The sequence below is a fragment of the Lactuca saligna genome, chromosome 8 (assembly GCF_052625555.1).
Source record: "Lactuca saligna cultivar CGN05327 chromosome 8, ASM5262555v1, whole genome shotgun sequence".
Lineage (NCBI taxonomy): Eukaryota > Viridiplantae > Streptophyta > Magnoliopsida > Asterales > Asteraceae > Lactuca > Lactuca saligna.
In genome coordinates, this window is record NC_136424.1 from 57042621 (window position 1) to 57064089 (window position 21469).

The 21469-nt window shown below is 34.7% G+C and overlaps 4 protein-coding genes and 1 long non-coding RNA gene across 5 annotated transcripts; all 5 read left to right on the forward strand.

Annotated features, from left to right (window-relative positions):
* The first annotated feature begins 1628 nt into the window (after window positions 1-1628).
* On the forward strand, window positions 1629-2949 carry LOC145012816 (protein BIG GRAIN 1-like E). The gene has a single exon (XM_078971620.1). It carries the CDS (start codon window positions 1836-1838, stop codon window positions 2817-2819), a length of 984 nt encoding a protein of 327 aa, XP_078827746.1. The 5' UTR covers window positions 1629-1835; the 3' UTR covers window positions 2820-2949.
* Window positions 2950-3399: 450 nt separating this feature from the next.
* LOC145011864 (uncharacterized) lies at window positions 3400-6281 on the forward strand. Its single transcript, XR_013664295.1, has 4 exons — window positions 3400-3999; window positions 4837-5835; window positions 5965-6061; window positions 6148-6281. It is a non-coding gene; the product is annotated as an uncharacterized LOC145011864 (long non-coding RNA).
* Window positions 6282-15175: 8894 nt separating this feature from the next.
* Window positions 15176-15862, forward strand: LOC145009644 (uncharacterized). Its single transcript, XM_078968295.1, has one exon. The coding sequence runs from the start codon at window positions 15176-15178 to the stop codon at window positions 15860-15862; it is 687 nt and encodes a 228-aa protein (XP_078824421.1).
* Window positions 15863-16295: 433 nt separating this feature from the next.
* LOC145009645 (uncharacterized) lies at window positions 16296-19082 on the forward strand. The gene is made up of 2 exons (XM_078968296.1): window positions 16296-17075; window positions 18825-19082. Exons 1-2 carry the CDS (start codon window positions 16296-16298, stop codon window positions 19080-19082), a joined length of 1038 nt encoding a protein of 345 aa, XP_078824422.1.
* Window positions 19083-19133: 51 nt separating this feature from the next.
* LOC145009646 (uncharacterized) lies at window positions 19134-19595 on the forward strand. Its single transcript, XM_078968297.1, has one exon. The coding sequence runs from the start codon at window positions 19134-19136 to the stop codon at window positions 19593-19595; it is 462 nt and encodes a 153-aa protein (XP_078824423.1).
* The last annotated feature ends 1874 nt before the right edge of the window (window positions 19596-21469 follow it).

Consider the following 21469-nt stretch of genomic DNA (forward strand, 5'->3'; position numbering starts at 1 on the left):
GTGGTAAAATCATACAATTATTTGGTAACCGTCAAAATTTATTGGCTTTGATACGAGTTCAACTAAGTTGATAATATGAGCTTGAACATAGTAGGTATATGTCGAAATTATTTTCGGCTAATTTACTACTTAAGTCAAATCAAATTATATTTTATTTATTAGTTTGGCCAGTTGGGATTAGTTCAAATCATATTATATTTTAATAATTTAGTTTAATATGTGTGTTGAATATCATATAATCATTCTAATTGATTAACTAGTTTTTTTTTTAAAAAAAAACTTTAAATATAAAGTTGTACAAAAGAGTATCAGACAAAATATTTTAAAAATAATAAGTGTAAGCATTATTTTTTGTTAATTATTTTGTTTATATAGTGCATCCATAATAATTAATCTTGATTTTCTCTAGATTTTAGTTTCTTAAAGTATACGTCTGGCTTTCGTCCACATAATTATTTATAAAATACCATTTACTTAGTTCAACTTTCTATTATAGCAAGTATTTAACACAAACTTAAATACATTTTCATTAACCTTACTATTTGAGTCGTAAACCATACACCTCTTTTGTGTCAAGGATCCAATCAAATCCATCTTTTCTTTCCAAAGGTGGACCACTACAAGTCTACAATTTTCAATCTAGGATTCGAATCAAGGTCAACTTTATTTAGAGTGTTTAATATCTAGTGATTATCATTTGGCTACATAGGTGAATTTAATGTATATTTTAGAAGTATGTTAGATTTGTCGTTCAAAAAAAAATTGGAGTGCTTAATATCAATTGATCACCGTTAGACCCACCATTAGACCGTTTTAATGCTAGAACAAGATACTCACAATTAATTCTATTTATAGTGTTTGATACCAAGTAATCGCCGTTAAAATCAGTTTTTTTAACAGCAAATTAGTCTCTTAGTGAAACTTAAACCCATGAATTCGCATTTGAAAGAGTTACTCTATACCTTTAGACCAAAAACTTTTTAGTATTAAGTCACTTTTAATACTAAAACAAGTTATTCTATTAGTATTAAGTCAATTTTATGCTAAAACAAGATAGTCACGGTGGTTATTGCTCGATGCCATGGACATGTTGCCACTCTGCCCCACAACACATAGCATAGAGTTAAAGCTTTAAAACCACTAAGGAAAAAATGATGTGAAAACCCTTTGTTCTCCATTCTTGTTTCTACCCCACTTGTCCCTCTACGCTCCAACCCTCATGGTTGTTCCACTTCTATTGGAGCTTTTTTTCCTAACACAAGCCACCAAAATCCACAACTATCGATGTGCCTTTGCCAACCACACTATTTGTAACATGAACTTGTACATCATGCATTATATACTAGTATCTTTCTTACGATGTTGGACATTATAATTTGTTTCTATTAATTTAAAGTATTGAAATAATCATAGGCTATTAAATTTTCAGTAAATTTACCCTTCATTGACTTTTCCTTCGTTTTTCGAATTTATGCTATAATTTTCTTAAACTATTTTTAACCCTCATCTATCCGAACAAACATATTATTTAATATGTGTTAATATGAAAAAGGAAACAATACCCACCGGATGTCGAGTAGACTTTAACAAGTTGCGGAGGTACAAAAATTCTATAAAAAGAAACCTTTACTCACACTTATCTACTACTATACCACACCACTATCCAAAATCATTCCATTGCACCACCCTTTTCATCACTCCTCTTAAAGTTGATATAAGCTACCTTGTATTCAATATATTAAAAGTTAGTAATACAATTTGGATTTGTGGGTAGCTTTTAGATCTTATTTGTATATACTATCTCAAGCAAAGTTTGTTCTTTTACATAAACAACAATGTCCATCAAAATTCCACCTACATCCCAACCGAAGGAACCGTTCTGTCACAGGAACGGTTCAGGAGAGCTCGATGTGTTTGAGGCGGCTCGTTATTTTTCAGGTGCCACTGAAAACTTTAATGACACCTGTAAAAACGTCATTGGCGAAGCTAGGGTTATCGGAAACAATACACAAAAGTTTTGCATAAAGCCTATGGGAAGAATGAGTCTTGACATGCCAAAAGATATAAAGAATTCCATTCCTTTGCAAGCCATGTTGATGGATAATTCCATGATGGTCAACAATGAGAAGAAGTCCAAGCATCCAAGCTCACCCGGAGGGAAATTGGCCCATTTCTTGAATTCTCTCTTTAACCAAACGTCTTCAAAGAAGTCTAAGTCTAAGTCAAATACAAAGTCAACCAAGGATGAAGATGAGAGTCCTGGTGGTTGGAGAAGGAAGAGAAGGAGTAGCATTAGTCATTTCACGAGTGGAAACAGTAATTCTAGCATCATCACCACCACTACCATCACGAGTGATTCAAAATCTTTGATTTCAACCTCAAGAAGTTCGGGCTTTAGAACACCACCTCCTTATCATATGGTACACACACCCACAAAAACCACCAGAAGCTATTCAGATCTCAAACACCCTTCAAGTCAAATTACGAAAATGCCCATCCATACCACCCTCAACAAGATCGAAAATTTCAGCATCAAGTGTGATCTTTCTGAAAACAAGATGAGTTTTGGAACTAGGTTTGTGGAAAACGTAAAGACTTTTGAGGAAAAACAAGAAGAACATCATGCTCATAAGTATGTTTCAAGAGAGGATATCAACGAATTCAAGAGGTTTAGTGATGAAGACGGAGGAGATAGTGATTCAAGCTCTGATCTTTTTGAGTTAGCAAATTGTGATTTGGGTTATTATCCAAGTGGCTTACCTGTCTATGAATCCACCCGTATCGATACCATAAAGAGAGGAGTACCAATCTCGAGCTAAGTGTGTGATATCAGGTTCAAATTCAGACTTATGTTTCCCAACAAAGCCTTAGTTATATATTCGTATCATATATGTATTTACGTGTAGAGTTTTTTTATTGTTCATAATATTTAAGGATTCAATTACTATTGTTCTATTTTTTTAATAGAAAATCATGTTATATATATATATATATATATATATATATATATATATATATATATATATATATATATATATATATATATATATATATATATATATATATATATATATATATATATATATATATATATATATATGAACTAGTAAATGTTAGGAACCACCTAGAAAACATTATTTTTAGCTTATAATTAATGATATATTTGTTATTTCTCAATTAAATGTTTATAACTCTTACAATAGTATCAATTAGATGTTTATAACTCTTACAAAATGCATTTTTGCACATCAATTCTTAAATGAGAATGACATGATTATAAATAAAAGGAAGTCTAAGCCGATTTTCACAAACACATTATTAATTGGAAACTTAAAAACCACATATCTAAACATTAGATCTACAAAAGCTCATCCCCCCCCCCCCCCCCCCCCTCTTCTCTCACCAAACATATTAACCTCTTGCTCTCCTTGTCTCCGACAGCTTTCCACCGCCACCATCTACTTCCGACATTGCCACCAACCATCATTGTCTTCCCCACAATCATTATCCATCTCTATGTCTACATCTCATACATCTTCTTCATTGATTAACTCCATTGTCGATGGCACTCCTACTATCGATGTAAACCACCTCCACCTGCTTAACCTTACATCTCCTAAAATGTTGCTTCGATGACACATCTCCATCTCGCCTCCACCTTTTTCTCTTGATTTCCATTAAACACCACCAAATCTATTTAGATCTGGTCCATCGCCTCCTCCACCAATTGTCGACCTCCAAAAGCCTTTGTTTTTATCAAATCTAAAGTGGTTCGGTCCAGATCTACGATCTCCCACGATAGATCTATTATTTTTACCTCTAGATCTACAATTTACACCTCCAGATCTATGAGTTTTAATGAGATTGAGTGACCATATCTAAAACCATCGTCAATCTCCATCACCGTTGTTCCCTTGTGGCTCTAATGAAACACCGCTAACTCGTCTTCGTCTCTTTCTCTCCGATCTCCATTGAAACACCACCAAATATGTGCATAAGGTATGTGGATTTTTCTTTTTATTGTTTTTCTTCTGTTAAATTGTGATTTTAAAGTTTTTATCTCTCATTTGTTGTTTTTTTTATGTTAATCATAATTTTTTATGCTATTAAGTTGTGACCATGTTTTTTTTTTCAATATAATATTTACATCAAATTGTTAATCACAACTTATGTTTATAGTTGTTATGTTGTGTATTACGTTTAAAATGTTTGTTATTATGTTAGTGTTTTCTCAAATGATGTGAATTTAGTTTTTTAAAGTGGTGAATTGTGATGTTTTAATATTTCAACTATTGTTTAGTTATGTAAAAGTAATTTTTAATTATGAATGAGTGAATTAATATGTTTTTAAGTTGTGAATACTATGAATGAGAGTCTTGAACTAATTTATTAAAATGTGAATGAGAGTCTTAAAATGCTCTATTAAACTATGAATTTGTGTGGTGCACACAAGTTGTTTGATGAAATACTTCAATAAAATAAAGTATACTTTTAAGCTATGAATATTGTGAATGAGAGTCATAAACTGCTTTATTAAATTGTTAATTAAAATCTTGAAATGTAGGTTTTAAGTTGAGAATATGGTTGTGAATGTATAATTTGTATGTATTAAACTGTGAATTTACTGTATTAAGTTGTGAACTTTGTATATTAAACTGTGAATTAAGTGTATTAAGTTGTGAATTGATAGTATTAAAGTGTATTTTTTTCTGAATTTTGTCTTTGCTTTTGAAATATGAGATGAAAGAAGCATTATACACAGATATGATTTTGTAACATCCGTTTTCCAAGTAATGCCTTTTTCCAAGTTTAATTTATACTTATATAATTTTCAAGGATTTTAGGTTGCTTACGATGTGGAAAATGAGGCCCCACGACATGGCATCATCTGATTAAGGAATGCAGAGTCGTGAAGCGCCACGATCTAGCAAGGCCTTTGCCATGACGTGGCAATTATTTTGGTTTAAAACCCTAGATCTCTGGGTTTGTGCCCTATTTAAGGGCACTAACTCCTAGGGTTTTCCTCATTTGGCAGCCTCCACCCTCTAAGATCATACCCCATCCAAACCCTATCCTCCATATGTATGTTTTGAGTGTGTGTAACCACTTTTATGAAGGTTGAAGGAAGAGGGAGTCCATTTTCGTGCTTTGTTCCAACTTAGATCTTGCATCTTCATCACATTTCTAGTCTTTTGGTGGTATAAAGTCTTCGCCTTTATCATTAGATCTCTAGATCTAGTTCTAGGACGTTTAATGAGATTTTTGGTCCATATCTTCTTATTCTTGGCATTTGATTGAACTCCATAAATTTTATGTTCCTTATTTGAGTTCTTGATCATGGTGGAGGTTAGAAATGGGAATTTCATGACTTAGTTTAGTGTCCATGCAATAGGTGCAATCATTAACAACTTAGAGATTTGAGACCTTGGCTTATTGGGATGTCTTAATGGATAAAGTTGGAAACTTCATCCATCAAGACCTTAGGAAGGTTCATATATGAGATTTGTAGCTCATGGGTTAAGGGTTAATAGTTTAATCCATTAAGTTGTAGGAGACCAATTCCCACGACTTGGTAGTCTACTTTTCAGGACATGGTGGACAGTGTCACCATGACTATCTTAATGTGTAGCTACCACGACGTGGCCTATGGGAGGCCACGACGTGGGGGTCAGCTGGGGTTGGCTTTCATCATTGATTTATCGACGAAGTTGAATTTTGGTCAACTTGAGGGTTTTAGGGTGTAGAGTGAGAGGGTACTTCTATATTGATGATTAGGTGATTCATAGCACCAGTCTTCGCTGCAAGAGAGTTGTATGTTAGTCTACTATTTGCGAGGTGAGTCATCTCATTATACTACCTATGTTATAGTACTGTGCATGCTATTATAGTTGATTCTTGTTTGTTGGTTGTTGTTATGTGCATTATTGTGTTGATAATAACTCTAGGATTGTTGATTGTCCACAGGGTTGTTGGCTGCTAATAACCCATCGGGTTTCCAATAACACATAAGACTGTTGTGATCCTATAGGAATCAAGACTGTTGATAGTCCCATGATAACCGGTTGTTAATTATGTTATGTTGTATGTGATTTTTTAGGGAATTCGCTAAGCTTCGTGCTTACAGTTGTGGATTTAAATGTGTTTCAGGTACTTCAGATGATCGTTAGAAGACAAAGACTTGATTGTACACACTCATCGGCAGCTGTTATGATTACATATTATTATGATACTCTGATTTTGGGATGATTGTATTTTGATACTCATGGTCCTTCTTAACTTGATTTTATGGAAATAATGTTTTTACCTCATTTAAAAATGAAGAAATTTTGGTTGTGAAAATGGGACGTTACTAATTGGTATTAGAGCCCTAGTTTGAGGGATTTGGTTGAACACTCATGTGATATCAGATTCAAACTAAGGATCTTTGAGTTTTCATAAACCTTTTTGAAAAATATTAATTCTTAATGAAGGGAAAGAGAAGATGTGATGTGTATAATCAATCGGAGCTCGAGAAAAATGATTTCTCAAAATATTCGTACTTGTTTTATATGTTGTATTTGAGTTGTTGTTATATGAGTTGTCAGAGATGCATGCTAATTGATAAGCTAAGGATCACTTAGGAATTGCATGATAGAGTTGCTTGATTTTTGTGATGTCGTGTAGCCTAGGAGATGGCTTGTGATGCTGTGCTGGGAGCTGAAATTATTATCGTTAATTGTTATGTGTATACTATATAGTTGTACATAATTAGGATTTTATAGCCATAAAATTTCTGGTTTAGCCTTATTTCCTATTCTATGTTTGGTTGTGGACTTTGGGTGGAATCATCTATTCGACTGTCTATCAGATCAAGGATTATGTATGATTGGCACATGAAGAATAATTGGCGAGATTAGTGATGACTTATAGCAGTGTAGGAAAATGGTCAATGAGAAACATAGGATGAGTACCTAAGGGTTATATGTGGCTCTTTGAAGCTTATAGGTATGTGTTTTGATGCACTTAGTGTGATGTAGCTTAGTGACTTGGAACCTTGGAAGTAATTTTGGGTCAAATACGAAAGAGTCCTAAGACTACTAAGGACCTAGTAGGAGTGTGTATAGTGTATGTGTATGCTATGTACCGGTTTAGACCTTTTTCCTTGCATGTTTCAATATTGTGATGATTACCCACGGTTCTGGTTCTAGCGATACAGAGAGATCGAGTTCCATTGATGATGAGATCCGTAGGATCATTACTACTGAGGTGGTCATGACGATGTGGGAGGCGATCCGAGAGATGTTTGGGTCTGTTAATACCACCCTTATTGAGTTGTTCGACGAGTGCTAAATTGTCATCACTGAGGTTGCTGCTACTACAGCCACTACAACCATTCTGCTACAAGACCACATGGGAGTGATTCAATGCAGTAACATGAATTCAACAACACGAAGCCCCTGAAGTTCGATGGGGTGAAGGACACAATTGCTACTATGAGATGGATTTTGGATGTTGGAGGATGTTTTTACACATGTATATGTCTAGAGGATCTGAAGGTTCAATTTGTGTTGAACCCTCTTCTCTTAGGAGCGAACATTTGGTTGAAGTTTATGACTCAGTGCTATTCTCCTACGAAACAGGCCACATTGAATTAGGAGTAGTTTTTTGAGATGTTTTACTCAGGAGTACATGTCGCTTACACAGAAGACAAATTAGATGACCAATATCACCAATATGTTCCATGATAGATCCATATTCTTCCTAGAGTAAGCTTCCTCGGAGAAGGTATGGATGACCCGATACATGAGTATGCTCAAGAAGGATATTAGAGAACTTATGAAGAACTCCCACTACTATACATTTGCTAAGGTTCAGTCAAATGTCAGGAAGAGGGAGATTGAGTTAGAGACAAATGTGAGAGGGGGTGAGATGGAGACGTAGAGGAAAGAGAAGATGAATGTTTCAATGCAGTACCAATTGGCGACTAAGCGGTTCAAACTCGACAATTCTAGATCAGGAGGTCAGAGAAGTCACACTTACAGCAAGTGTGGTAAGATTCATGAGGGTTTGTATTAGGCAGGTACGGTGTGGTACATGTGTGGAAAGGAGGGGAATTTTGTGAAGGATTATCCGAAGGGATCTACTTAAACTACAACCAGATGAGCCATATGAGGGCTAATTTCCTATTTCTTGCCTTGAGATCAATGTAGACTCCAACTCCTACGACCTTGCTCATCCTTGAAGGTCATCATGAGAGAGATGAGGCCTCGAAGACCAGAGGTCGAGACTTCAAGTTGAATGTAGAAGACACCAGGGCAGTGTCTGAAGTCGTTACTAGATATATTCATTTATATTTATGTCAAGTTATTTTTTATGTGCTTTTATTTGTGTTTCTATTAGGTACCTTTTTACTAAATTCATTGATTGTTCTAGTGCTTTTTGGCTCGGGTGCGAGATAGTTATTTGTATGTCGGTCCTTTAACATGATTTTTTGTATGCCTATTTGGGAGTTGGAATTTCCATTGCGAGTTTTTATCGCCAACGAACACATCGTTTCAGCTTCGAGCGTCATTCGTGGTTGTATCTTGGATATATTTGGGGTGCCTTACCCGATTGATTCGATTCCCAGCCATATGGGGAATGTGTGGGTATGAGAGATTATAGGAATGGATTGGCTTAGCAGATTTGGAGCTTTAATTGATCTATGTCTTTTTACTATTGATAGCAACATACTTTGAATCAATAAAACTATAAACCCTATGAAATTTAATTCATGAATAGAACCATATACCTTGTGCTTGATTTGAAACAAGCTAATCAAATACTCTTTGTAGTCTCCTTGCAACACTAGCTCTAAAAGTATGGTAACCTCGAATATGTCACACCTAAAACTCAATAAACCCTAGGATTAAAGGAGAGAGGGGATATGTTTGAGAAATTTTGGATATCTCTTGTGGTGAAGCTGTGGCCAAAAATAAAAGGTTAAACCCCTTTATATAGTTTCCTGACAATCCCTAAAACCCTAGATTTGAACTTAAATTAAATAATATTTCAAATTAGTAATTATCTAGTTTCCTTTTATTGATTGGAGGCTTCCAGAAGCCCTATCAAGAGCCTCTAAAATCATCCATACTCCAAGGAGGTTCTGGATTGTAACAATTGGTAAAAATAGGAACGATCATACGATGCTATGTTTTGATTATTAAGCAATATGAGTATTTTATCAAGAATGGTTGAAGGAATTTAACCTCTTTTATTTAAATAAGTTCTTGTGAAATATAAAACAAGTAACTAATGATAAATTTCGTTATGATGTATGACTACGAACCATCATCGGTTCGTGAAAATTAGCACATAACATCATTTGAACGCAACAAACTTAATTTTTGTATCAACATTTATCTAGTTGATAATTAAGTTAGGTTCTATGTAAAACGTGGGCTTAATAGTTGTGGAGGATCTAAATTTGACAAATATTCGAACCAAAGTGACAAAACATGTTTAACGATATGGTTAACCGGTTAAATGTTACAAAATTATACATTGGTCAATAAATTTTATATTTAAATAAATTGAAATATAAAATGAATTATTATAAGGTATAATTAGAATGTATTTAAGTGTTTTTGAATAAAAAGAATAAAACATAAACATTAAAGTTCAAATACACAAAAACTACATTGTTATTTTATACTAAGTATACATGTATGTATTTGTATATATGTATTATTATCTAGTGAATGACTAGTTATGGGTGATGACTTAAATATACAAGAAATGATTGTTTTAGATTTTTTGGTAAATTTAAGAATTTTTTTTTTAATTTAGCTGAGTTAAAAAAAAAAAAAAAAAAAAAAACTTTATAACGATATGAAAGTCTTATAACATAATATATAATTATTTTTGCAAATAATAACAGTGCTGACTTTTTTTGGTCAATTTGTCAATTTTTATGATAATAATAATAATATGATTAAGTTTCGTATGATTTGAAATATTTTTGGTAGGGATTTCGACAGTTATTATATTCATTTTAAAATTTTTTAGTATATTTGTTAAGTTTGTATGATTTTAAATATTTTTTGTATGGATTTTGACATCTACTATATCCTATTTTAAATTTTCAAGTATATTTGTCAATGTTAATATTCATAGTAAAATTTTAATTTGATTAATTTTGGAATGATTATCAATATCCAAAAATACATCATTTTCTATTCTATAATAGATTATTCCACCTATAAATTTATATATGTGTTCTTCATGTCTAACTCTTACCGCACAATTCAACAGTTAGGGTTTCGGGACAATTGGATCATTGATTTGGAATCGGGAAGACTGCTTCTTTGCATTGCATTTCTTGACACAAATTCAGGTTCTCTTACTTCTATCTATTATAACTTCAAGTGTGTCTATAACATTTTATTTCTTACTTCTTCTGTTTGAAGTGATAGATTTTTTTTTATTTCAAATGATAATTTTCTTCTATCTTCTGTCTAAAGTGATAAACTTATTCTATTTGAAATGATAAAATTCTTCTGTTTCAAATAATACATGCATATAATATGTATATATGTGTGTATGTATTTGTCTGTGACATTGTATATATGTGTGGTTTGTATATGTATATGCTTGGACATTGTGTGCTTTTGTTTTTGAGTTTGAGTGAATCTGTCTTTTATGTTTTTATGATTGCAGGAGTAGAGACTTCAACATTATCTTTTTGTGTATGTGCATTTCATTTTTGGCAATTAATTTCAGTATATACTTCAAGAGAATCTACATTTTTTTCATTTTTACTATTATAACCTTTTTTATATATGTAAATTTTTTTAAAAAAAATCAAAATATTAGACTAAGGTGTATGTGGTTTCAAAACCGCATATAAATTAAACAGGAAAAAATTGGCGGTTTAACCTAAAACCGGTCTAAACCTGTCTGGTCCAACCGGAAAAAACCAACGGTTTTTAATATATATATATATATATATATATATATATATATATATATATATATATATATATATATATATATATAACTTGTACCAAATATATCGTTAAAATCCCATTTTAATATCCAAAACTTCATAATTCATGTTTTCTTTGATTGATTATCTTTCTGTTTTTGTCTAGTGTCAAAGCTAGAGTGAAGCCAAAGAGATCCTTTCTAGATGAAAAGTTTATTGTGTTTTAGGGAGCGGAGCGTTTGGTTAAACTTATTTATTGCTTATTTTCTGAGTTAAACTTATTTATTGCTTATTTTCTGAGTTTATTTTTTATATATTCATTTTTTTACTTATTTTTATTTTTTATGAGTTCAACTTATTTTCTTAATCTAAATCATAATAAACTTAAAAGTTGAAAAATAAGTTATAAAAAAAGAACTTATAAAAAATAAACTTTAGCCAAACATCCTCTCAGACCAACTATATCTTTTTCACATAGTTTTATCTCTTAATTAGTTGCAATAGTGAAAAAGAATTCCATGGTTATTATAAAAGGGACACAAGTTTTAATAGGAGAAGCCCATTTTTCGTTCAGGCCTCTAAAAGCTCCTCAAACAACCTAAACATACTTCTCCTCTAAATTATTCAAATATAGTTCGTTTTTTCTTTACTTTTGTATTATTTTTATAACAAACATTTGAGAAAGAATCACATAAATTATTATAACGTAAAACTTAAAATGTGATGTTTCATTTTAAATCGTAATAGAGGATACAACTATTGTAATTTATATTTCATTTTGAAAAAAATCTAAACAATTAATGATTGTAGATCAATTAATATTTTGTTTTTTTAACATATATTACTTAACAAATTGTCATGTTTCCCTATTTTTTAATAGCAAACTTAATCTACACCTAAACTTCTTTATATTGTTTAAAAGAAGACCTTATTAATTCAAAGATTTTTTTTTAGTATTATGAACGGTTACATTTACGTAGATGGATTTTCATTGCTACTAAACTTCTATTTGTGGTATATTTTGATACCCGTTCGTATGGATTTCATTTGGAGAGATGCAAGAGCAAATAAACTTTTCATTGTTCTCATTGATCAAAATGTATGTTTAAAAAATTATTTATATCTTATTTTCATTTTCATAATTTATCTTAAGTATTATGTTTATAAAAATATTATATTTTCTATTAGAGAGATAAATTGGTAGCAGTTGTTCCACAACAAATGATGCGTTTTATTTATAAATGAAATCTATTGGATGATGTGTTCTCTTTAAATCATTTCCAAATCAAATCAACATATGTTGAGTATCCGAGGTATCAAGAATACAGTTTATTACGTGGTGATTTGATTATTAGGATCAGCAATAACACACGGTTTAATCATTTGGCCGATACTATCATATCATGGTTTCCGGTTTTTCCATTGGTTCCCTCGATTAAAAGTTTAATAGAAGATCGGGCAGTGAGAAAAATGATGATCGGTAAATTTAATAACTTATATATATTTTTAGCATTCTAAAGTTTTTAAAATAATAAAAAGTTATTCTTTTAATTATCGTTATTTATAGATTTTGTTGGAAAAATCATCAAAAGCAAGCGAAACTATTCCCTTTACTTTGGTTTACTAGCGTTAACTTCATTCACTTTATATCTCCAAGATGGGCCGTAAGTGTTTATTATTATTATTATTATTATTATTATTATTATTATTATTATTATTATTACACTAAAACAAAATTAGATGACTTTGGAAATATTTAATTATAAATAGGGGGATTATAATAAAGATGAAACTATATATAACCGATCGAACGCGCCATCAGATTGTGAAGACTTGCTATGCGATAAAGAGAAAGTATATAATATTTGTTTCTCGGATGAAATTGGTTCATTTGAATTCAAGTAATTTTTTTCTATATAATTATAATAATTGTAGTGATATTAAAATAACTAAATCAATACGTTGTAATAGTTTTTATCTTATTTTCAGTGAACATTTTGATATCAACAAAATTAACCAACGTACAGTTCCAACCGAAGATGCCAGAAGCATTTAACATCATAAATATGCCTAGAAGAATTTTTAATTCCGTGTGAGACATTTGATGGGTTTTTTTTTTTTTTTTTTTTGACAACTTTTACGAGTGCGTTGCTTTTAAAATTGATATACATTAATGTTAGATATATTGTGGTGAATTTTTTTTCATGTGTGTTTTATTGTTTTTTTTATGTTGGCTTATGAATTGATATATAATAATTTTTGGATATCTATGAAAATTTTCTTTCAACTATGTATTAATTTCTTCTATTGTGCTTTTGGATTACAAGTTTTTAGTATAATTAGTTATTTATTAAGGGTTGTGTTGCTTTCTGAAAAACTAAAACAATTAATGTTAAAATCAAATTTGATGATTTTTTTAACAACAAATTAGTTTCATGTGAGAATCTTTTGTTGAATTAATGAGCATGTATACAGTTGTTAATGTTCAAATCGGATATATGAAAAGTTTGTACTTTTAAAATTGTTAACGTTCATCCCATCACATCACCAAAGGCTTTAAGCTTTTGGTATCGTACAATTGTTTCTTGTATTATTTAGAGTATATTATTTGTTGTACTTTTATTCGTGTGAAACATACACATACATAACTACTAAATCACATGGTCTACATTACAAAATGTTACATTCTTGATGATATAATATATGCTTAGTCTTAACATTTCCATTATAGTGTGAAATGTGGATCATAGATAAGAGAAACGAAAGCTGTGATGATTTTCAAAACCCGATAGATATAGAAAAATGTATGTCGTTTATATGAGTATATATTTATATTTATAATATATGACTATTTATCAAAATAACATATTTGTAGAGAATCGAAAAATATACAATAGAAACTATTACGCACGAAAAAAAGAGAAAAACAAAATGAGAAGGATAACTAACGGTGAAGGATGTAGTCAACCTACAACACTCACAAGTTGCATTACAATGGAGACAAACGAAACAAATATCAACGAAGATTCATCTGTGAGTGTTATAAGTGTAGTTCAGAGGACGAGTACTTATAATAAAGAATATTATCAACGAAGAAAGGAACAAACTATGATGGCAAAAATAAGAGTATACACCTTTCATGAGGATCCATATGATTTTGTATACGAAAACATCTATATGGAACATCATATATTAAATGCTCAAAGCCCTTGTATTTATTGTGGAGCAAAGTGACTATAATATGAATTCCCTACCTTTTGTTGCATGAGTGGGAAGACAAAATTGGTATACTCCTCTAATCCCACAGAATTTCACCAACTCTTCACTAGGTAAGAGCAACTAGAAGAAAGCTTCGGGTACAATATAAGGGCGTATAACTCAAAATTTTCTTTTGCATCAATGGGTGTAAAGGTGGATGAAGAATTAACCAATATGACTGCTGGAGTTTACACTTTTTGTGCGCACATAATATTCTATCATAATATCGATCAATTAATTTCAAGTGATGGAAAATCGAGGTATTTACAGTTGTATTTTTATGATGGTGAAGCTGAAATATCATAGAGATCCTCCTAGAAGAATGTTGATAGAAGAATCATTCAAAAACTAACACATATTCTTGCTTTGAATCCGTACGTTAGAACATTTAAACGTCTTTCTAATCTAGGACCGCTTGATAATAATATAGTGACTTTGAATGCATCGGTGGAACTTAACCAAAGGGTGTACAATAAGACGACCACATCTTAGGTGTGAATATTAACATTTATCTTTATTCATTTTAAAATTAAATGTGTCATATTTATTATCATACATATCATATTAATCACATTATTGAACTACACCTTTGTATAGGTTGCTGGTATTTGGGTTGTAGGAAATGACAACATCACTGCATATAAAAGAAGTATTATTGTCTATGGGAGGTCTAACTATAGTACTGAAATTCAACCTCACTTTGGTTGTTATGCTCCTTTGTCGTATCCTTTATTTTTTTTCCCAATGGTGAGTCTGGATGGCATCCTAAAATACCAAGATATGGGGTCGCCATAGATGAAATTCATAGTGACAATGAAGGTTCAGAAGCTATTCATTTAACATTCTTTTACATATTTAAAACATGTAACACATATTGCCTTAAATATATGGATATTAAATTTATATTTTTCACATAAATTATGATATCACAGAATTTACTTCAAAAAAAAAAAAGACAGAAATAGTGTAAGTATGCAGGAGTACTATTGTTACAAGTTCCAAATACAGTCGAATGATAATGTGATTTTGATGGGAAGGGGATTGTTCCAGCAGTTTTCAGAAGATGCCTATATAAAGATTGAGACTACACGTTTGGTTTTTGTTGAAAAGAACCAAACCAAAATTAGAGCCGATTTATACCAGGGTGTTGTTGATTACTTCAATGTCGGTGAGGCTCAACCAAGTAGGGTTGGACAAAGAGTTGTGTTACTTGCAAGTTTCATTGGAGGTCCATGTGACATGCAACGAAGATTTCTGGATGCCATGACTTTAGTTCAAGATGATGGGAGGCCTGATATATTTCTTACAATGACATGCAATCCAAAATGGACAGAAATTGATGATGAGTTATTACCTAGACAGTCAGCTCAAGATCGACCGGACCTAGTTGCAAGAGTTTTTCATGCTAAGTTAGAGGATCTCAAGGTACAGTTATTCCAAAGACATATAATCGGTGTGTTGGGGTCATATGTGTATGTGATAGAGTTTCAAAAGCGTGGATTGCCACATGCACATTTCCTCTTAATAATGACACCTAGATATAAGATGAATAATCCAGACGATTATGACAAACTTGTGTGTGCGAAAATTCCCGACCCAATAAGGTTTCCTGAAATGCATGATCTTATCAAAAGTCACATGATGCATTCCTTGTGGTAGCTTACGAGGAAAAAGTCCATGTATGCAGAGTGTGCCAAAAATATGTCGTTTCAAATATCCTAGGCAATTCAATGAAAAGACATCATAAGGAGAGGATTCATATCCATTATATAGAAGGAGAAATAATGGAATTGAGGTGACTGTAAGAAATACAACATTGGATAACAGATGGGTGGCTCCATACAACCCAAAGTTGTTAATGATGTTTAATTTTCATATCAACATTGAGGTTTGTTCGAGTATAAAGTCTGTGAAGTACCTCTTCAAATATATTTATAAGGGCCATGACAAAAAAGTTATACATATTGATAAAGACCAAGGAAATATTGTTATTAATGAGATATGAAAGTTTTAAGATGCACGTTGTATATCCCCTCCTAAGGCATTATGGCGAGTTTTTAGCTTTCCTATTTCACAAATCCACCCTTGTGTGATGGCCTTGCAAATACAACTTCTGAATCAACAATTAGTTAGGTTCAAAGATGGTGACAGAATGGAAGACATTGTTAATAGGGAGAAAGGAAAAAATTCAATGTTGATGACATTTTTCAAGAATAATAAAGCAGACTCCAATGCGAGAAAATATTTGTATAAGGATTTTCCCAAACATTTTACATGGAATCGGAGCAACCATTGTTGGAGGACCGGGAAACATAAACCAATGATTGGTCGACTGGTTTATGTTAATCCAACTGAAGGAGGGAGATACTACCTACGCCTGCTTTTATGTCATATTACCGGGCCTACCTGCTTTGAAGATTTATACACATCCAATGGTGTATTACACTCTACATTTCGAAAAGAAACTCTTGAAAGAGGTTTAATAGAGACTGATGATAATTTATCACAATATCTTGTAGAGGCTTCCTTATTTCAATTTCCTGGTGCACTTAGAAGGTTATACGTGACGATGCTGATTTTTTGTGAACCAGGAAATGTTCGCAAGTTATGGGACGACCACTATAGTTCTCTTTCTGAAGATAACAGGAAACACTATGGATGTGCCGAACGAGAGCAAAATATGGTCCTCATCAATATTATAGTCTTCCTAGAATCTATGAGTAAAAAGCTTAGTGATTACGACCTTCCAAATGTCAGCACACACATCGATTTACAATCAAGAGGCTATCGTGAGGTGCAAGAAGAATACTTTATAAATGTGGAATATGAAGACTTATGTAACAGCCGGATTTTATCAGGTATCTTGTTTGTGGTATTGTGTTGTTTTGTGATGGGGGACTCGGCGAGTTGGAGCTCAGACTCGCCGAGTAGGGAAGCAGGATTGCGCCTGGACTCGACGAGTCCAGGATATGGACTCGGCGAGTCAGCGCTGTGTAATGAAACCCTAATTTCTCGGGTTTGAGACTTATTTAAAGGGCCTAATGGCCGTCATTTGTGCTCACCAGCCCCTTGAGTGAAACCCTAATCGAGTGTGAGCATTGGAGCTAAGTAGGAGGCCATTATTGACCTTGGAGGTGCCATTTTTGCAAGGAAAGGAGAAGAGCTAGCCAAGGGAAAGCAAGAAGGAGCAACTTCTGTGGATTTGGAGTCTAGAGCATCACTTTTGTGGTAATAAATCCGAGTTACCTTCTTGTTGTTGTTGCTTATCTAGATTTAGGGTTTGTTGAACCCTTTTATGGCAAGATTTGGTGTTCTTTTGGTCCCTTATGAGGTTGGAACCATAGATCTGGACCCTTAGAGGTCCAGAGTGTCCCTTTACCCAAAGCTTTTGGGGATCAATGGAGGCTTTGGATTGGAATCCTCATGCCTTGGGTCAAAAACGCCATTATTGAGTTATAGGGTGTGTTATGAGCACCAAGATAGGAGCTTTACGTGATGAATCAGTCGAGGGAGGCCAGATCTATAGTTTTTGGAAGCAGATCTGACCTTAGAAGCGAGTTGGAGTGGTTGCATGGCATGGACTCGCCGACTCTGTTCATCCGACTCGGCGAGTAGCTTGAAGATTGCCTTGGGACTGCTCAGCGAGTGGTCCAATCGAGTCATGGGTAGACTCAATGAGTCAGGGTGAGTTGGAGAGGGATGACGAGTGGACTGAGTCAAACCTGGACTCGCCGAGTTGTCCTTGAGACTCGGCGAGTTGAGTCGGGGTGGCACCGCGATTCATTCAGGTGAAACTCGTCGAGTAAAGGGGGGATACTCGACGTGTAGTAAGAGGATTTCAGAGGGTTGATAAAAACGTCTAGACTCGCCGAGTCGCCTTGGTACTCGCCGAGTCCGGTCAGAGTTGACCGTTGACCGTTGACCGTTGACCAGAGTTGACCTGTGTTGACTCATTATAGATAGTCAACCTTAGAGATATAAAGTGTTAATTAGAAGCATATAATGTTATAGGAGGATTAGAGCTCGGAGGATCGAGCACGAGGGATTTCCAGGATTCGTGAGATACCGAGATACGCGAGGTGAGTCTTCTCACTATACTATATTACCTTGAGTAGGTAACCTGAGTTATGTGATAGAGTATTGTATGCTATGCATGTTATGTGTTGTACTGCATTATTTCTATGTGATTTATGTAGTGCATGTTTATCAGAGATAGAACCTGAGGGTTCACAGAGTTTGGGTGCACGGACCCACAGAGTTATAGCCTCGAGTGGCTAATATGTGTTATATGTGGTATTTTGGGGAACTCACTAAGCCTTGTGCTTACAGTGTTTGATGTTATTGTTTCAGGTACTAGTGAAGATCGCGGGAAGGCGCCGGCTTGATCCGTACACACACACACTCGGAGTTTTTACATTGTGATCTTGGGATTTTGTATTGACCTATTTTGATAATTAATATGGTTGTTTGATGAATATTGATGGAATTATGTTTTATAAAAAATTTCAAAAATTTGTTTTGAAATTTACGGTGTTACAACTTACATGCACGAGACTCTCTCAATCCAGACCAGAAGTTTGCATATGATTAGATAATGAGGCATGTGAATGAAAATATTTAGGGCGTGTTCTCCATAGATGGTCCCGGTGGAAATGGAAAGACATTTTTGTACAAAGCTTTGTTGGCCAATATTTGTGCCTGTGGTCTTATTGCACTTGCAACTTCTACGTCAGGTGTTACGGCTAACAACATGCCAGGAGGGAGAACAACTCATTCAAGATTTGGAATTCCCCTTAATATTGTTAATAAATCAATGTGCAAGATCACTAAACAAAGCGGCAAGGCTCAGCTACTTCGCGAGGCAAAGGTAATCATATAGGATGAAGCAAAAAAGGCTAAGAGGCAGGCGGTAAAAGCAGTTTCTCAGACAATGCAAGACATCACAAATGAGAAGCTCCCTTTTGGTGGAAAGATAATGGTTATGGTAGGTGACTTTAGACAAGTATTGTCGGTCATGAAACGTGGAACTCGAGCACAAACTATGGACTCTAGCTTACGAATGTCACCTCTATGGGATTCAGCTAAAAGGCTTCGATTAAATATCAACATGAGAGCGGTAAATGACCAATGGTTTTTTGATTTATCATTACAAGTCGGTGATGGAAAGGAGGAAACATTGGACGAGTCCTTTATTCGTATACCTAATAACATATCCATTCCATACACCGATAAAACTAATTTAGTGGACGCTCTGATTGATGAAATATTTCATTCTTTGCAATCCAACGACACCAATTCAAAATTTATCATTTCGAGGGTGATATTGTCAACTAAAAAGGAAAGTGTTGATGAGATTAATAATAAGCTGATCGAACGATTTTCTGGGGAGTAAAAACTTTACTACGGTTTTTAATGAATCAGAAGATGACAAAAATAACTTATACCCGATGAAATATTTGAACTCGCTAAATGTTAGTGGTGTACCCCCTCATTATCTTCGGGTAAAAACTTAGTGCCTAGTTGTAACATCCCGGAATCGCAAGAGTAGAGTTGAAGGGCTGAAAGTGTAAGTTTTAGAGGATGACTCGGCGAGTCCATGGATGACTCGGCGAGTCAGGTCGCGGTCATGGTCGCGTGTCAAGTGGCCTACTCGGCGAGTCCCTAGATGGACTCGGCGAGTAGGTGCTGTATGGAGAAAACCCTAATTTCCGGGGTTGAGCCCTATATAAAGAGCATTATACCCCTCCACAGCCTCCCTTATTCCCCCCTTGAGTTCCAGAAACCCTATATACGTGGAGAGATCATTTGTGGAGCAAATTAGAGCTTGGAGAGGTGTTGTTTGAAGAGATCTTGAAGGAGAAGTGGCTTGGATCAAAGGGATTTGCTTGGATTCGAGTTTGGCTGCTATTGAGGCATCTTTTGGAGGTAATATCTTCGTCCTTAGGCTGTGCATTCTTAGTTTCATCATTTTGGGGTTTGTGGGGAGTATGTCTTGGAAGGTTTTGGAGTTTGGAGGATAGATATGATGTTGCTACCTCAGATCTGGAATATTGAAGGCCTAGAGTGCTTTAAAGTTCCTGTGTTTGAGTGCTTAGTGGAGCCACCATGTCCCAAACCTTGGTTTTAAGGTGAATATGGCTTAAATCTCGTTAGATTCACGTAAAGTTTGCCACTTTACGTGATGGATGGATTGTAGGAGGTTGGATCTATGTTTTGGATCAATTGCATGGCCTGAGATGCTTCTGTATGGATTCAGATAGGTGGTACTCGACGAGTCACATGGGTGGACTCGACGAGTTGCTTGAAGATGGCCTAGGACTCGACGAGTTGGAAGAACAACTCGGCGAGTAGGTTGAAGATGGCCTTGGAATCGACGAGTCCATTTGGACTCGGCGAGTCTTGTCGAGGAAGTCCCAATATTTCTGGTTGAGTCGATGAATCGGTGAGTCAAGGGATGACTCGGTGAGTTGGGTGCGGGTGGACTCAGAGTTGTTGGACTCGACGAGTCTTGGAGTGACTCGGCGAGTTGGGTCGCTAATTGAGGGAAGTACTGAGCATAAGAACTCGGCGAGTCATCGGGATGACTCGGCGAGTAGGGTCAGTCAGGGTTGACTTTGACTCGTCCAAGGTTGACCAGTTGTCTTCCAGGGGTATTTTGGTAATTAAGGGTATTTATTGAGTTGTATGTTTTGATGTTTAGTGAAGGAGTTCGTGCCAGAGTTCGGAGCAGCGGGATCTTATCTTTTCAGCCGGCAGTTTCGAGGTGAGTTATCCTCACTATATCAACAGGGTCTAAGGCACCAAGGCCGGCCCTTTATTGTATTGAGATTCGGTTATGGATATTATGTTATTGTTTGATGTGTCTGCATCCTGGTAGCTAGGATGGTACATGCTAGGAGGCCTTGTTAAGGTCAGTTTTCCCGATATACAGAGTGATGCTATGCTAGTGACCGGTTAGGTCGGTAACCCGGTTAGGGTAATGATATGCTATGTGATCTGCTTGTTCGGTTTGTTGACTATGACTGTTATATGAATGTATGTTTTGTGCACATGGTTGTTTGGACTGGAGATGGGTTGAGGCGGGTCCTGCTTTGTGCTGTAGGCCAAGATACCCAGGGCGGACCGGTTGTTCCGAAGGCCCAGCGAGCGGTCCGGATAGGCTGCAGGCCCCACGAGGGCGGATCAGACGTGCCGAGGCTCGGAGAGTGGACCAGGCCGACTGAAGGCTCGATGCGGGCGGACCAGTCACACTGTAGACTCAGAGAG

Bases quoted from the DNA above. Each gene is read 5' to 3' on its own strand.
- LOC145012816 (XM_078971620.1), top strand. From the start codon at position 1,836: ATGTCCATCAAAATTCCACCTACATCCCAACCGAAGGAACCGTTCTGT.
- LOC145009644 (XM_078968295.1), top strand. From the start codon at position 15,176: ATGCAGGAGTACTATTGTTACAAGTTCCAAATACAGTCGAATGATAAT.
- LOC145009645 (XM_078968296.1), top strand. From the start codon at position 16,296: ATGGCCTTGCAAATACAACTTCTGAATCAACAATTAGTTAGGTTCAAA. The intron at 17,076-18,824 runs GTATTGTGTTGT...GAAAATATTTAG, and splicing joins TATCAGGTATCTTGTTTGTG to GGCGTGTTCTCCATAGATGG.
- LOC145009646 (XM_078968297.1), top strand. From the start codon at position 19,134: ATGCAAGACATCACAAATGAGAAGCTCCCTTTTGGTGGAAAGATAATG.